The 18,668-nt window shown below is 39.8% G+C and overlaps 1 protein-coding gene across 1 annotated transcript; it reads right to left on the reverse strand.

Annotated features, from left to right (window-relative positions):
- Positions 1-12,498: 12,498 nt before the first annotated feature.
- On the reverse strand, positions 12,499-13,251 carry LOC121511809 (growth arrest-specific protein 1). Its single transcript, XM_041790613.1, has one exon. It carries the CDS (start codon positions 13,249-13,251, stop codon positions 12,499-12,501), a length of 753 nt encoding a protein of 250 aa, XP_041646547.1.
- Positions 13,252-18,668: the final 5,417 nt, after the last annotated feature.

An 18,668-nucleotide genomic window follows, 5' to 3' on the forward strand; every position in this document is an offset into this window, starting at 1 on the left:
TAATTAGATATAGGTCTCTTAAAAGTTTGTATTAAGTACATTTGGCTTTAAAGGATTAAGGATATAAATCAACTTTTTATTTTATTTTTTTAATCTAGCCTTTATTTAACCAGATAAAGCACATTGAGATTGAGGTCACTTTTACAAGGGTGACCTGGCCAAGAGATCTGCAACACACGTCACAATAAATAATACATTTTAGTGACAGATTACAACAATGAACAAATGAAAACATTTAAACAGTAATCTTTGTTCGGTAAACTTTGTGAGTTTCCATGAATGTGGAGGATTAAAAATCTTTAGTACCAATTAATCTTGGAATTTCTACTGTTAATTGAAAGTCATCTCCTTTTGTTGCTTTTTGAAATTCCACTGTGTTTTGTTGCATTTTGGATTTTTTAATTGTCTCAGACTAATGGAAATCGACTGACAGAACTGCTTTCATTATAAAAGGAAATAAAGAATTCAAGTACACCAAAAAGCATGGCATGAACTCAACTAAAGAAAGAGACTCTGGTATGGATTAAAAAGTAAAATAAGGGCATGGTAGAAAAAAGTGAAATGTCCAATAGCACAAGGTGCAGATGACTTCTGACTTGTCCATTGAGCTGTCTGTGAGTTTAGAGTGAAATGGGACATTGTTGAGCAGTGGTGGACTTATTTCACATCACTGGCTGCAAGGAGACATTGCAGTGGCTTAACCAAAGTGTGCTTGCACGAAATCCTTAATTGCATCAAGATTAATTCATTAATGCTGAAAGCCCTTGCAAAATCACAACCTGTCACAGGAAAGTTATTCTCTCACCTGCCTCAAAGTTTTTCTCCAAACTCCTGCACCCATTGAAGATGAAGATTCACCTCTAATTTCCATAGGATCTGTCTGTGCTGCGTTGAATCCATGCCATGCACTCTGGAGCCAGTCATGCCCTCTGTAGTCAATGCTTTTGTTTCCTCTGCCGTGGTTTTCTTTGACAGAGTCAACTCCGGCATGCTTAAAACTGAACAGAGTCGATCGACCAGGAAACATAAAAGTAAAGTGTCCAGTCCATTTCAAAATAAAACTCCAGATACAGACTCCTGATTAAAAATCCCATCACTATATTGAAATTCCAAAACCACAGCACTGATGGATCGCTGCAGACACAGAAACTGTGGGTATTAGAGACTAGCTAGCAACCAAAACTACAGATTATAATACTGAAACTTGTAGTATCTCCTTGTTGAGAGGGAGGGCCAAGGAAGTTGGTGCTTTTGTGTTGTTTTGCAGATGAGAGGCGGTATCATGACAAGGATCGTCAGTGTGCCATCAAGCTCTTCTCAAAGAAAGCTGAACCTAAAAGTTCTGTTAAATCTTTCCTGCCATCTAAATCCAAATTTAAGACGAGCACATTTGTCAGCATTTTCACGTGTTAACAGCTACTTCTGTCCAACATATCTAGTCTGTTTCTGATTTTGTTTCACAGAGACTATCAGAAGGCTGATGCCACTGACTCCAGCAGCCCAGCAGTGAAACAGAGAGCAGGTCAGCCGTTCACTGTGGCCCGATGGTTATCATGAATGGATCATTGTACCTACAAGAGACAAGAGCCTCCTAAATCCTCCAGTCAGTCACTCCCACTCTGGAGTGGTGAGGAGAGTGGGGGTCAGGTGGGGGGCTGGAGGGCAGGAGGGGGGTTTGTTTTCCAGAAATGTCGAATAAAGATAATTTAGAAAATGGGCTCCAGCACAGAGCTGCCTCTGTCTCCCCCCGCTCCCCTCCACACACTCAACTCCCCGAGGCTGCTCTGCTCATGTTTGTTTTGATTTGGCTCCCAGATTTGGGGTGAGTGGGGTTGGGGGGTGGGGGGTATGGTGGAGGACTTTAAGATGCATGGCAATGGTTAAGACAGATTGGACCAGAGACAATCCAACTAAACTAGAGGGAGTCATGCTATACTGTAGCTGTAGGCCTCAGTGTTTCTCTATCTCCGTGTTTTTATGACACAAGAGACAGTTGGAAGTGATCGAGGATTCCTGTGGTTCAGGAAATATCAGGAGAAGCTGTGCAGACGCTCTCTCTCCAGGCTCGGAGATGTTGAAATTTGCCACCTGTAACTCAAGTTAGGAACTCATTTTGTCACGCAAGGCGGGGAAATTCTGACAAACAGTATTTTAGGATCTATAAATATTTCTTTATAATGAAACATTAGAGGTAGCAGTCTGTAATGTGCAAAGAATTTAACACCTCTTGCCAAAATCCATCTTTGATTTAAGCTGTAGGGAAAGCGGTGGCTCTGTTTTACTGCATTAGACAGAAAACGGCTTGAAAAAGAAGATGACAGTTTACATTTTTATCTTCCTATTCGTCCCTATAAACAGTTTGATACTGATTTATTTATTTATTTAATTATGACATATGTAACCTGAGTACAGTCCTGATCTGAGTGGGACTAAAGTTACTTTTGCAGAATACATGGCCACCTCACATCTGTTATACTAGATTAGTTTTTACACTAGTGACTTGTAACTAACTAATAGTGGTGGGACAAACCATCAGTGGGATAACCTGTGTAGATAATGAATGAATATATGGATAAACTCTGAGATATTTTTCTACATTTTTGATTCTTAAAACTAAAGTGACTTTTGTTGTGTGGCTACCGTATAAGAAAACTTAATCACTGAAAAAATATGAAAAAAAAATCCTATCAAAAAGTCATCACAGTAACAATGCGTAACTTCAAACCAGTGTATTCAGCACATATTTAAGCCAAAAAAATTGGACTGTAATACAAACAAAAGTAATGCAATATATAAGAAATTTTCTGTTTCTGCTGTCTGATCAAAAATTAGATAAAAAACTGTAGATTTACACTCCTGGTTGTTTTTATTTGAGTAGTTTGTAACAGAAGCATTCTCCACAATGAGTCCTCTTCAAATCTTTATTTTTCCCTCCAATGTTGTAATTAAAACCTGAACCTCAATTCCCTGCCATGTTTAATACAAACTGCCAAAGAGTCTGTCAGCACTAATGTGGGGATTTACTGAGGAAAAATTATTTCTACTGTATAATAATCAATGCAACTGCTGCTACCTCCAGCATAGTCCACACAAAATAATAACACAGAAACAAGAGGCCCATTGATTCTCACAGCCATGATGAGATCTGTAATACTGGCATGACTGACTTTAACTGTAGAGTTTCACCATCTGACTGGGTTATTTTTCAAGACACTGACACTTCATGCTGTATGCAGAACAAATAACAACAGAAACTAAACGGCACTGAAGATAAAACTAAATGGTTATGCTTAAAGATCTCAATGGTGTGCTTACACATGCTTTTATTCACATCTCAGGCAGATCTTTGATTTGTTTTTATATAGCCTGAATTCTCTGTCATTATTTTAAGCTAACAATCTGTGCACACTGTTAATAATGCACACCCACTTCTTTGCAGTCTTTGCACACAAAAATATTTACACAGAAAAGGGCACCCATAAGGGCAGATAGAGGGGAGAGCTTTCCGGGGCCAAGCCATATGGAGGGCCCATGAAGGTAAACAAATTATGGTCCATTATAAAGTCAAGCTCTGATAACCATATTTTATATTTAACCAGAGTAGTAACACTTATCAAAGCAACAAAAAGGAATTTCATTCATTTATGTAGTACAGTATAGCCTTTACAAAATATAAACCCTCTTTCTTAAAACAGAATGACCTTTCTTGGTAATGTTAACACGCTGGATGGGTATACTGAGTTAACCACTTGGAGAGTAATGTTAGACCTCCTGGCTAACCCATGATTTGTACGAACATAAAGATGCCCGAAAATAAAGTAGAAGCAACCCAGATAACTTTAAGGAAAAATAATTACAATATTGTAAAAATGGGTTAAAAATGTCTTAAATGGGTTAGAAGTGGAAAAATTGGTTAAAAGAGGCAAAAAGTGACCAAAAAAAAATTACAATGGGAGTAAAGGGGCAAAAATGTGGCAAAAATTGATAGATAAAGTAGTGAAAATGGGTTAAAAGAGGCAGACAGGAGAAAAAAGTACACAAAATAGGTTAAAAGTGGCAAATGTCACAAGAATGGACCAAAAATGTAGTGAAAAGGAGTTAGAAGAGTGGCAAAAAAGTGGGTTAAAGAGGGGGAAAGTGGCAAAACTATCAAAAAAGCAAAAGTTTTCAAAAATAGACGGATTAGGTAGTGAAGAGGGGTTAAAGAGTAACAGGAACAATGGTTAAAAGATGCACAGTGGCCAAAATGATCAAAAATGGTTGAAAAGGGGCTAAAATGTTTTCAAAAAGTAGACGACTAAAGCAGTGAAAGTAAAAGAGTGTCAAAAATGGGTTTAAAAAGGCAAAACGGGACAAAATATATCAAAAATGGGTGAAAAGGGATAGATACAGCAGTGAAAAACAGTTAAAGAGTATCAAAAATTTGGGGGCGCAAAGAAGGTTTTCAGATGATTCATATGGACGTACCAACATACTCAGTACTCAACCTATTGTTTTGTATTTTTCTGTAATGTCCAAAAAAACTAAATAAAAAGATTTGGAAAGAGTATCAGAAACTGGGATGCAGGAGATATAAAGGGCTAGAAATATAAAAAAATGGGTCAAGACTGAAAAAAAACAGGCTATAAATGTCAGAAATGAGCAAAACAGTAGTGAAAATTGGTTAAAATGTGGCTGAATAAATCATTTCAACATCTTTACCCAACATAGTTTGACATACTTGTCATTTCTAAATGAGGTAACTGTCAGCCAGGCTGCTAACACCACTGCTCTGATCTAACACACATGCATGGATGTAATTAATAAATGGGGAGGGTCTGTTCGCTGGGTTTTCGGGGGCAATTCTGTGAGCGGGCCTGTCTACAAACATCAAAACTGCACTCACAGATACCAGACCCTGGGTATTTGTAATAAATGGTCCACATGGATTTAAAAATGGCTTTCTGTTTACTTACCACATCTTTGTTGTAGTGACTCATGTGATCCAGTTTGCACTCTAGACATATTTTGGTTCACTTTGACTCAGCATACCAACACTTTCTGATTCACTGGTGCTCATGATATGAATATGAGCAGAATCTAAGTGGCCAGTGATGAAGACACTGGGGTAAAGAAGAAGAAGGAGACAGAGGGATCATGTCAGACAGAAATGAAGAGGTTCAGACATACAGAAAAGCATGACCAGAGGTAAACCTGACAGCATATTGCAGTTAATTAATGGTACCCTTTACCTTTTAAGGAAAAGTGTGCATTCTTCTATTGGCCAGATATGATATATCATTATACGATTTACATCACTGATCTCAAAATTTCTGTATCGTGATATCCTTACCAGGGGCAATGTACTGTATTTGTGTCCTGAATGACCCTGCAATTTGTACCCATAATTCAAAAGTACTGTAGGTTTCAATCAGGTCCTAATGGCTGCTCGCTCATGCTGCTGGCTCCTAAAATATTTTTCCATGAGCAAAGACTGTGAATATGAAGTCAGAAAACCTCCAGATGCAGCTCAATAAGATCATTAGATACATTTATTGACAGTTTTTCAGACCTCATCCAACAGGAGTCATGGGATTTCACTAGATATGGGGATAAAATTGTAGGTTAGACTGTGACTGGGTCACTACTAACTACAATTTGCTTTTTCGGCCTGTAGATACCATAAATAGGACTTTTAAAGTGAGGAACCATCAATATTGCGTGAAAGTGGAACTAAAATGTTGAGTTCTTCCACACACGGATGAAACCAGACTCAAAAAAGTTTGCAGGAATTCGAAAAATTCTTCAGTTTGTAAGCCTCAGTCAGGTAAAGATCATAGGCACTTCTGTATCTGTTAACATCAGTGAAGCATACGTTTCCTTTAAAATAGCATTAAATATACATGTAGGGTTCTGTGTGTGTTTCTTGTATAAGTCAGGAGATCACAGTGACATAAATTAAAAATGTCAGCTTTTAATGGACACTTCTTTAACAAATCACATTTTCACACAGCTTGATCTCATAAACATTTTATTATAAAATTCAAACCTCCCACATGGAAAACTCTGAAGTGTTTACTGCTATGTTCGGAGATGATGAGATGAAAAATTGAAAACTCTAAATCACAACCGGTTTTATGGACAAAATCTGAGCTACATTCCTGTGTTTTATAATTAACTGCATGTTTGCAAACACTGACTTCTTTTACTGCATATGCTGTACTTATAAAATATATACACATTCTTCATGTTCTAGCTTCATAATTTAACATTTTAAACATTCTTCAAGACTTCATAGAAAACACAGATTAGTCGGACGATTTCAAGTGGCAAAGACACAAGATGGCAGCTTCATTACAGCTGATCGATATTAAAGACACTGTTGTTCTTTCCCTTTTTGCTGAACAGCTACATGCAGACTACGAGAAGAAGAGAGTGAGACAGAGAGACAGCTGGTTTGAACAAAAGGATCGTCACACAGGTAAAATGAACCCCATAAGATGCAGCACAGCACATCTAAACATACATACAGCACTGCAGGACATGAATGGTGTCAAACAATGAAGAAAAATCCTTCAAAATACATAAAAAAAAACTTCACTTTGAAACTTGAAATTAATCTCCTGTCTGAGTTTTTAATGACTTTTGCATTTCTTTAGAAATGACTTGGTAAAAATCCTGCATGTTTAAAGAAGGGGCGTGTCCAGGCTGTTTTGAGTGGGGTGGCCAACCGGGGTCATGAAGTTTTCTGTACACAAACAAATAAATAACAGTTCTTTACCTTTCTTTTTCATACCTGCTGCAATAACATTGGAAGTTCAATCCATTTTTAAATATCTGCACAACTTTTTCAGCTTAAAATGTAACTTCATCTCTTAAGGGCTCAAAATGAAATGAATATATAGTGGTATGCCTGAAAAACTTTGGGTTGTCTAACCTGTAAAATGACATTTATTGGCAACAGTGAAAGAGTGTAAAAGAGCTTTTAGCAACTTTTTATTGACTCATTTCTCTTGAGTGCATCTGTCTCATTTTATAGATCTGTGTGCAAAGTAAAGCTGGTAAAATTTCAATTACATCGCAACATAGCCTACTGCAATAGATGAAATTCTTCTTTATCTAAATGTATGCAATATTATGCCCGTGACATCATGCAAAAATTCAAGCGTTTCTTTGTAAATAATTTTTCCTTATCAAATGAGAATGACATAAAAATGATCATTCCCTTTGACACAACTCGTATCTAATTTGCGATGTGAATCAAAACCAACACAAATATATATTTTATCAAAATTATAAAGCCCTAGTTTAATCTATCATTGTGTTGGTTGTAATGTACAATGGTTTATCGCTTGTTTGCTGAAAATACATTAAATAAGAAACTTAAAAAAGAGTTGCATCTTAATTTGCCATTGATAGTGACAGTGCAACATCACTTTTCATGCTCCACAGTGGCCAAGCCCTCATTTCTGTCTAAACTGGCCTTGTATTTGAATGGCAGTAGATTAGGAAACACTGGTAACAAAGCGAGTAAACACAACTGAGTTGCATTTTGAGCATCAAATAATTAAAAGGCCATAACATACCACATATTTTTTAATCCTAAATTGAGAGAATGTAAAGAAGAGCTCAGTCTCTGTGGGCCAAAACTAGAGTTTATAGTGGTCAAATAAATGTCGGCCCTTTACTGTGTTTCCACCGACATTAAGCTAGTAATCGCTCTGTAGCTGCAGGAGCTTTAGTCCGCTCGCCTATAAACAGATATAATCTTTTAAAAGCTGACAATCAACTCATTTAACAGGGTTAAAACACGCATAAGGTAGATGAGGTTGGTTTATAACATCTCTGGTTGGGCTGAGCAGTTTGGGATAATAAAAATAACCTAATTACTATTTTTCCCATATTGAGATTTAATGTCATTATTTTTTAAGTTCCTCACGCTCTGTTTTTTGTTCCAACACAAGCCATAATCATTCTATATTATAACCAACACAAGTTATTACACCAGGGCTGAAAATTTTTGAAAAAAAAAAAAAAAAAAAAGCTGATTATTTTGACTCGTATTACAAATTCCATATAAAGAGAGTTATCATTTTTGTATGATTCTCATTTTGATTAAGAAAAACATACAAAACGAGGAAAACATTTTTTAATGTAAATTATTCTAAAAATGACACTTGAATGTTTACATTATGTGCAGTGCATTAACATTTCTGCTGCAATTAAAGTATTGCACAGTTATTTTGACTCACATTTAAGGTTATTGAAATATTGCACCTTCTGCTATTTGAAAATTGCACTAGGCCATGTTGCGATTTAAGCTAAATTTTAATGAACTACACAGCCCTAGTCTCTGGTCACAGCATGGGGTAGTTTATCCAGCTTGACTGAGAGACTTTTAAAAGCTCACTCACGCACATAGAACTTTTTTTTATATAATTTTAGGATGCCAATCATTATTCTGAAATGTCATCTTTTTATGCAAAACTCATTTTTTGGATTTGGGCTCTTAAAAACCATTCCAGTGTACAGTTTATGTAATTTAAGCTTTAAAATTGCTTATGACCCAGGCTTTTCCATTTACCACCATTCAAACCTGGATGCGTTATAGCTATCAATAGCAGAACTGAAAAAAAAACTCACACAACTAGATCATTTCCCCAAATTGTTCAGCCTTAGTACAAAGTACTAACTAAATACAAAACGTAGCATGTAAATGCAAAAACACTTGTTTCAAAACTGTCCAAACTACTGGTTCTAGCACAAGCCCTGCCTCTGACCAGGCACATTTTGAATTATTGTTTAGGATTTTTTTAGATGGCACCTATAGTTTAAGGGGTGCCACCTTTGGCCACCCTTCTGGACACACCCCTGATCAAAAGTACACATGCACTCCTGAAAATTTCCATACAGTTTCTTGTGAATTGCCCGTGAAATCTTCCTGAGATGGTTGTTCACACATGCAGCTCAAAGTGTGAGATGATCCTTCATTAAAGTCTGTGACATCCAAAGAACAGTGTGACAGTGGCGGGTGAAGCCATATAACACTATAATGAAGATATTTTGCTTTCAGTGCTACCTGTTCAACATATCAAACATCTACTGGAAAACAAAAAAATGTGGTGAAACTGAGTGCATGGAGATCACACCAGCTGTACAGTGTAAAGTCAGTGTTTGTGCTCCTGTTGCAGGATCTAAATGTCATGAGTCCTTCTCACCCCACCTGCTTGTGGGGAATTTCTTGAATATTTCTTGCTGCATTCTCACATAATCTCACCCTGACTCCATGTGGAAAATTTACTAGAGAACTGTCAGGAAAAAATTTCCAGTAAAGTCGAGGTGAGGAATTTGGATTTTTGCATTCACACATGCAGCTCATCGTGAAAATGACGGAAGTTTTCAGGATTTGTATGCATATGTGAGTAAGGCTTATGTGTGGCCTTTTTTAAATTAGTAAGGCTTGAACCTAGATATTTACCATAAAATCACTCTCATATTTAGACTGGTAAACTGGCTAAACTCATACAAAACAAAGACTCAGACCAGGTAAAGTTCTCCTCATGAGCAGTGTTGTGGACAAATTCCAGGCATGTTATGTTGACCTCCTCACACCAGCAGCTCAGTGTTTCCTGGCTTGTTTCTTGAGTGTGAAAGCAGTAATAAAGACAGGGGTCTTTTAAAGGCGTGAAAGGGGGCTGGCAGTAGGGAGGAAGAAGAAGCAGAAGTAGGGGTGGGGGGTGTCTCAGGAAAAGTTCAATAAAACAATCTCACGTGGGGGAGGGGCTGCAGAAAGCGCGGTGGAGAGGCGCTCCAGTTAATTTCAGTACTTGATCCCACACCCTCGTCTGTCCTTTGACTGTGCCCACAAATATTTGAAGTGTGGTAGCTGCAACAATGCTGAGGCCCCTGAAATGGAGAGCAGAGCAAACAGAAGCTGGATGGCTCCAATGTTTGTCTAACGTCTTAATAAGGCCACACTCCAAGTACCATTGAAACCAAACTAAACAAACAGAAGAGTGTTAAAGGCTCACAAGATGGCAACACGGTCCAGTGTGGTTCACTTCCTCTTATCCTCACCTCAAAGATCTTTTTCCATTTTTGACAACAGGCTTTCCTTCAGCTTAGCAACAAGGGAGCCGATCTTGGAGCGGTGTAAGGCATCTGTGAAGAGCTGAGTCAGCAGTCCTGACTGGCGTGTGCACAAAGATGAGTAAGTATGAAAACTGTGTGGCTGAGGAACGCCTACACAAATCACTACTGTTCTCACTGTCAATCTGCCACGAAACTTAGGTGACAAAACGGCCTGTAGCTTCTTTAAACTAACAGTTAAGCACATGAACATCAAGTGACAGTCAGTACGTTTACATGCAATTAGAAGAAGATAAATCAAGGCTCATTTATGCTCCCTTCAAGTACGAAAATAGATCAGTGCATTTAAAACACTGACACCGTCACTGCCCACATACTAGTCTGTTACACTGAGGAGGATGTTAAAAATGTATTCACATGGACCTCCATAACTCCTTCATGGTGCTCTGTTGTAGTTGTCTGTCTGTGCCCAGGTGAGTTAACGTCATATATATGTTTTAGGATCAAACAACTCATAATAATGGGCATTTTTTCTTTGAAAGCAAAGTTCAACCATCTTCTCAAAGTATTCCTCATGGTTGTGTTTTTGCTGCTCTGGCTTGAAATGTTGGCTATATTGCTCAACATCTCCCCATGATTACCAGTGGTACTGCAATGTTTTAGGTTCTAGAAAATGTGCAGAAATACAGAAAAAAATAACATAAAGGGGCGGGAAGTTCCATCCTACCCATATTCATTTTGAATGCAGAGCATAAATGAGCCTTTAATGTGTTGGTCCAACTAAAACTGAACAAAATACATGCAAATATGTCATTCCAACTTAAATGATATTCAATCTAATTTCTCTAAGATGGACCAACACAATGAGATAATGCAGCTAAAGACTTATAAATTTTTGCATGTAAACACCTCAGTCAGTTCCAAACTGGACTATGCGTACTAAGCATGCCGCACTGTTTCCATGCCAGGCTTTGACCTAGATGTAGCATAAATTCTAACCATAGCAGAAGTTGTCATCTAAATTTTCACTCACCATAAGGGACCAGTTTTAACTGTTCAACAAATAGCCTCTTAGCCTGCAAGCTAAACTGAAAAAGGTCTAGTGGTAGAGTTCTAGAGGTGCCAATACCTATGTTTAAAATAGTATAGAATCAGTATAGAATCCCCATCCAGGCACAAGAGATTTCATAATATGTAAACGTACTCTTCGAGGATGTTTCATGCAAAAAATGTAAGCTTCTGGGCACTGGTTTGACTCAGTGGGTAGAGTGCATGCACCCATTTACTGAGGCTACAGTCGTCACCGCATTGGTTGCAAGATCGATTCCTGGTCTCTGTGCATGTCTGGTGCATGTCGTCCCCCGCTCTATCTCCCTATATTTCCTGTCTCTCTCTCTAGTGGTCCTTTCAAATATATGCGTAAAAAATCTGCTCCTTACACTGTCTTTTTAACATTTTTTTTCCTACAGACATTATCCTGTGCTCCCGCTCAACTGCTATGATAACAGAATATCAATTGAAACGCTACAAGAGGTAAGTGATGATATTTGTGCATTTCTATACAACGTACTGCTGATGAATACTGTCAAAAGAGCAGAGCCACACAAAAAATAATCGTAAATGATGTGGGTGGGATGGCCCCCTTTGCCACCCAAGTATAGTCTGATTCTGTGGAAGACACTGGGTTCTGATAGCTACGTTTTTTTCATTGTTTCTTTTGGTGTATGGCTCCTACTATCCCAACATTTTCTGTCATGTTTGGCCCTGAGACAGAAAAGAGTCTAACAGGTGACGTGTTCTTCTCAGTAAAATATCTCGTCTTTCATTCAGCATACCAGATGCCAGCATTAAACTGAATGGACACAACAGACTGGCTGCTGATGTCTGTTCATGCCACGTTGTTTGCAGACTGCTGATATTTGACAACAGGGCCTAATCGGCAGGTGCAGATGTTAAACCAATGCATCGATGGATCCCTTATCGCCACCTAGTGTAATGGTAATGGTTATAGACTGAGACAAAAACAGTTATCAAGTTCAATATCCTACTCAAGCTATAACCATAGTCAACCTAACTGTGCATGTAAACGTACTGACTGTAAGGCATCTGTGAAGGCAGCTGTCCTGACTGAAATGTGCACAAAGGTGAATTAGTCTGAGAACTGTTTGACTGAGGAATGCCTGAATAACTCATTACGATTCTTACTGTCAATCCATGACTATGTTTAGAGGACAGAGGCCTGTTGCCTCTCTTATCAGGCAGTTTTAGCCCATGAACATCAAGTCAGTCCTTGGACAACATGTCTGTTATCAAGTCACTTATTCCTCACTAGCTCCAGTTAGACTTTTAGCTCCATGGATCCTTCAGAGCAACAATGAAATGCTCAAACTTCCAGCTATATCTCCATCAGATGTTAAACCCACAGTCAGCTCAGTAAAATATCCATGCTAAGGAGAGAAACAGGAGGGTCATGAAGCTGGCTGACCCCTGTGAAGCAGAGGAATGGTCAGTAAACACCTCCTCTCTGTCGTTTTTCGGGTCATAGTCTTCATCCTCGTACATGTCATCCACATCAGGCTGGTCTGAAATAACAGTGCTGTCTCCTATGGAGCAAAGTTTGCTCATGTTCTCCTTGACCACTTCACAGAAAGGCCTCTCGACCCCATCACAAACACAGCGGTTCAGCAGCATGCCGTTCGGGATGAAGAGCATCTGCTGGATGGTGGCTTTGCACTTGGAGGAGCACTTCCTGCCGTTAAACAGCTGGCCGCAGTACGACAAGTAAGCCGTGAGGGAGGTGTGGCAGCTGCTGTCCTCCTCGCAGCGTTGCCGGGCTTCCATGCAGCCGATCCCCCCGGCGTCGCTGGGGTGTCTGCGGGGGAGGCACGGCTCGATGGCTCGCTTGGCGCTCTGGCACTCGAGGTCCTGTGCGCAATCGCAGGTCTCCAAGTCAGGCCCGCTGCGCGTGTGATTGAGGCGTATGAGCGCGTTGATGCAGTGGCTGGGACACTGCTTCCTCGTGCCTCTGATGTTACCTTCACAGGCTGCTAAATACTGACTGTACGCGAGGTCGCACTCGGGCTCTTCGTGGCACCGGAGGAGCGCCTGCCAGCAGATTAGCTGGGCATCTAAGGCCACCAGCACCCACGGGAGAAGTGCCAGGGCGCTGCACCAGCATTTCATGCTTGGATGGAGTTCTGCTTCGGTGACGTGAACTTTCCCCACGAGCACATTAGAAGCAGGAATATTTACACACCGAGTCTTGCAGATTTAACTCCATAAGAGTTCCATTTTTGCGCCTGCGTCGAAGAAAATCCTTGCCACAAGTTGGCTTTACCTTTCACTGAAACGGGATTTAAATCAGGAAAATCTCCACGCGTGGCTGCAGAAAGTTATTCCAGGAACATGTCCGTTCAGAAGTGAGGACTCATACTCCAATGTGTAGTCTGAGTCAGCTCCATGCCACTGCTGCAGGACACCGAAACGCACCGCAGGGCTATCCAAAGTTAACGCGCACTCTTACCACAGTTATCGTCCACAACTCAGTTAGTGCACTTGAAATCATCTTTCTGGCCATTGTAAGATTAGATTCCTCTTCCCAGCTGCACAACTTCTCACATCCACCCGCAAGTTTCCGTGTTTTCTTTTTTCACAACTTGTTAGAGGGTTGTATGTGTCGCTTTCTGTCCCGCTATGTGCGTCTTTGTCCCCCTTCTTGCTGTTACGCTTCACGGTCCGCCGAGCATTTCCCCACAACACCCCTCCCTCTGTCGAAAAAAAGAAAGAAAAGTTTTCCTTCCCCCCTCTCTCGCTCTCTCATTTACAATCCTGGCCACCGATTGGTCGTCATTGAGGAGTCAGCCGTGGGACCCACTTCCAAGCCTGCAGCAGCGAGGCTCTGCGCACAAATCCTCTCAGTACATGACGAGAGATAGTCTGGAGCAAAATGTTTATGATTCAGCTTGCATGAAACCCATCAGATCTGTGTGGTCCTCTCCTCTCTTGGAGCAAAAACACAAGTGAAAGACAGGGGGGGAGGCATGCATGGGGAGAGGGGGGCTTGCAAAACGCATTCCTTTGCAAGAAGCTCACATCTGCAACTTCACTGCTCCAATTTTCAGCGCAGACCAACAAATCTGTTCCCTTTTAGCCACAGACAGAGAAGGGGGAAGCTCTGTGATAACTCTCTGCTTGTTGAGGGTTTCACTTAAAGGTTCTCGCTAATTGTGGCTCTTTCTCCCTCACTCTGCCCTGCCTCTCATTCTGCGCCGTTTGTAAGCCTCGATTGATAGAGGAGAATGGAGGAGAATAGTATTTTCTGGCCCGTTTCACCCCAATTGTGTCAGATTGGCCATGCAGTGGCCCCGTGTCTTTCCAGGCCGCAGATTGTCCACGCACTGCGGCCTATCAATGGAGAGGGGGTTCAGCATCAATATATTTTACAGCCATCTCCTTTCTCTCCGCACTCCAAAACTACCAATGGGCCAGGCTTCTCTGCCATTCACATGGTAACTAACTTGATTTTTTTTTTCTGCACCCACTGAGAGTCTGTGCCACTTTAGCGCCAGCTCCATAAAACCAGATGGATGCCCGATCTGGGATCTGTCCAGGACTACAATATGACACATAGCTGCTCTGCAGCATGAAGACCGGGCAAAGAATTAGCATTAAAACTGCATGTGAGGAAACAACATTATGTAACGCAAATCAATTAGGGGTGTTGACTGTCAGTAATGAGAGGATGTTGTGTCACAATGATGCAGCAATCTTTCTGAGTTATTTGGTACGGAAGCCCAAAGAGAATATGCCACCATATGTTGTTTCTACCCCATTTTTCCATCACAATTAGTAAATTTTGGTTGCTTTCTTTAGATCTTGCCTCCCTGTCTCATCTTGGGGAAATGCTTGTTTATGTCAAAATAGCAGATCTGAACTGAAACAGAACAGAATGCCTTTATAGTCATGGTGAAACAGGACACAGTGAGACTTGGGGTGCTACTCTTTGGAGGGTGCATGCATTAAAAAAATTGGATACTGCATGTAAAACTTTGCACATAGATTACTGAGGAATATCCATATAGCTCAGCTGGTGTTCAAACTATGGCCCAGGGGCCAAATGCAGCCTGCTGTTCGTTTTTGATTGGCCTATAGCAATTGTTGAAACTGAAAAGAAATGCATCCCACATTAGAACATGAAGCTAATGCTTTATTATGCTTGTTGTTGTTGTGATTGAATTGAGACAACACCGTAGATGGTAATCTGAGTGAAAACCAAAACAATGATATCAAGGTTGCTAACAGTGGTTCTCAACTGGTGGGTGGGGACCCAAAAGTGGGTTGCAAAACCTTTTTCAGTGGCCTTTAAACATGCTTATTTTGCCCCGTTGCTTCAATTTGTTGTGTACTATTTTTCATTGAATAAATCTGATTGGTCAAAAACATCCAAAACTTGGATTGAAATTTCTCATTTAGGAGCTGATGGTGGGTCCCGGGACCCATCCAGTCCAGAACCACAGATTTATGACCTCCTGATGGATTACAGGAGTTGTTCCTCCACCTGCTCCATGTCAAGATCCAATTTTCAAAGCATAATTTTCACCAACATTCCTTTAAACTTAGGCGGTTTGGTGCAATTTGCTCTTGTTTTGTGTCTGAATCTGGAAATGAGTCATGAGCGTCTCCCTTCTGTAAGGGTTGTTCTCATTCTGACCAGGAGCCTAGCCAGGTCCAGCTGGGGTCCTCTGAAATCTTATTGCCCTCCCCCCCCCCCCAAAAAAAAAAAAAAACAGAAAGCGATTGGCTTACCTTGTCAGCAATTGTCTAAACATTTAAGAATCATCAGGCATATTTTAACCTACATTGGGGTAGTTATACTACCTTTTTTATTCTAAAGGTGAGGTATACTGAAGTAACCTCCCATCCTCATATTTTCTGTATGTGTCCCTCCATTGTTAAAGGTTTGGACACTCCTGATATAGCTAAAGAAAACCACCATATTACACTTAACAATGAGCGCTGTGATCTGGAGAAAATGACTGAAGTGAAAATGTTATCCACAGAAAACAAGTCTTTTTATTCCATGATAAAGAGAGGAGATAAATACAATCATGCTGGTTATGCTGAAAAGGTTCGATCTTGCATGTATGTCCACTTATTGCTTCCATAATTTTGCAAACTGTTGGCAATGATGATATTACTGAAAGGAATTCTATCTCTTTGGGATGATCTGGATTATTTTGACCTTGCAAAGCTGATGGATTTGCCAGACGTCATCAGACAAATCCATCTTACAAAGCTCCAATCTATTGTGCCGAACCAAAACAGCTCTGCCCAATCAGCATTTGAGGAGAATAAATAATAGCTATGGATTTAGTTGTGCAGTGAGCATATAGCAATGGCTACCATCAGTTTAGTAGTTAGCTTGGATGTAGCTGTAGAAAAGGGGCAGTTTAATCAGACCTCCACCACATTTCTTTATTAAAACAAGATCACAATCACAGCCTCTTAGCAGAGAAGATATTTTTGCACATGTCCAGATAAGATTTGGCAAAAATTTTAGCCTCTGACATGCTTCGCTGTTCATCAATACGGCAGCACTAGCCTGTAGAGCTCAGGTTAGCAGTGGAACAAGTCTACTACCTCCTTTTGACTTGTTGCTGTGATTGGCCCATCATGAATGTGACACACAAAACATTCGTCCAGTTTCCTGCTGAAATTTTTTGGAAAAGTCCTGCCCTTCCCAAATGCTTTGTATTGGAGGTTTCCCAGCTGAATGTGAAATATATCCATGCAATGGAGATATGACACAGTCTGTTGTGTCAGGTTCCATTTAGAGAAATCTCATATAACTATTATCCAAAATGTCCCTTCTCTTCAAATTTCAGATGAATCTGCTTGTTGGCTAAGCCATATGACACCCTCAGTATTGAACATGAATGTTATAGCTTGGTCCAAAGGGGTCAACTGGACTTCACTGAGCTTCTTGAAGACACCTAACCTCTCCTTCAGAACTGAATAACCCTCTGTCAGGAGAGGCAAGACGTCTTCAAGAACCTCAGCAAGTCCAGCTGCCCCCTAGCTTCAGAAAACCATGACCTGGATGAATGAGAACCTATAAAGACATTAATGTTATACCATTAAGAATAAGTCCTAATGTGTGGTCTTCCTCTGGAGGAGAGGTGTTGAAAGAAGATCATCCCTCATAACAAAAATGTGAAAATAAAGATACTGAGAGCAGGAGCAGACTCCAACCTTAACATAAACATGTCTTTACTCAACTCTCTCTGACTGTATTTCCTGTCTCTCTTCATACATCCTTTCAAAAACAAGGCAAAACAACCCCCCAAAAAGTATCTTTAAAAATTAAGAAGGCTGAGTTTATCAAAAACTGTAGGAAATTCTTGCATGCTGTTGAAACTGCATGTGTGCAGGAGTTTACCTGCAATTTTTGACAATTAAAACAACAAATGACCAACTGTAGGGTGCCTGGGACTTGTATTTACTGTGATATCAAACAGAAATCAATATTGTTTGATTTTTATTTAAATCATGTTGAAGTTTAAAACATGGTAAACATCTTGTTTGAAGAAAGCACAAATGAGACCTGATTTACTCGCTGTGAGTAAGAATACCCAACAGAACAGGCTGGACCCCTAAGAAACCCAGACAGTGGTTTTGATTGATTGATTCATGTATGTCAGATCAGTAGCATTCATGCTAGTGTCCTAGCTAACAGTTTCTCAATTTTGTACCTAAAAAGTGTGTCAAACTATAGCTGGGTTTTGATGTTGGAATTATTTATTTGTGCTACTTTTTAACCCCTTTTCAACATGTATACCACATTTTAGCTCATTCTTTCTGCCACTTATACTAACTTTTGTTTTTGACACTCTTTTGGTGACTTTTTCCCCAAGTCTAAACCTTTTTGCCACTTTGATTCCAATTTTGAGGTTCAATTTTGACAATTTTTGAAACCATTTTGTGTCTTTAAGCCAATTTTTGCCACTCTCTGCCCATTTTTGCTGGGTTTTTTTGTCACTTTGTGCCACTCTTTTTGGCTATTTTTTCCACTTTATCCCATTTTTCCCACTTTTTGGAATTTTTACCAGTTTTTCCCTTAATTTGCTGCTTCTTTTTCCAGGTTTAGCCTTTTTTTTGACAGTTTTCGCCCATATCTGCCCCTGTTTTAATCAATTTTTTCCCTTTTTTGCTCATATCGACCTTATCTTTTTTTTTTTGCCAGTTTTAACCCATTTTTGCCTCATTTTGTCCACATTTGCCACTTCTCTTTGGCCTTTTAACTCATTTTTTATGTTTTTGCCAATATTTCTACATCTTTTTTCCAATTTATACCAATTTTTGCTGATGATTTCTACTTAGTTTTGGCTGTTTTAACCCCTGTTTGATGCTTTTTGGTCGTTTTCCCACTGTTTGCCCCTTATAAACCTCGCTTTTATGCCACTTTTGGCCTATTTTGCCACTTTTTTCACAATTATGTAATTAATTTCCATTTAAGTCTTGTTTTTTCTGCTTTATTTTCTTACATCCTGATGTTTGTGCACATCATGGCTTGGCTCTGAAGTCTGACATTACTTTCCAAA

Source organism: Cheilinus undulatus, linkage group 1 (genome assembly GCF_018320785.1).
Source record: "Cheilinus undulatus linkage group 1, ASM1832078v1, whole genome shotgun sequence".
Taxonomy (NCBI): domain Eukaryota; kingdom Metazoa; phylum Chordata; class Actinopteri; order Labriformes; family Labridae; genus Cheilinus; species Cheilinus undulatus.

Coding starts and splice junctions, on each gene's coding strand:
- LOC121511809 (XM_041790613.1), bottom strand. CDS start 13,251: ATGAAATGCTGGTGCAGCGCCCTGGCACTTCTCCCGTGGGTGCTGGTG.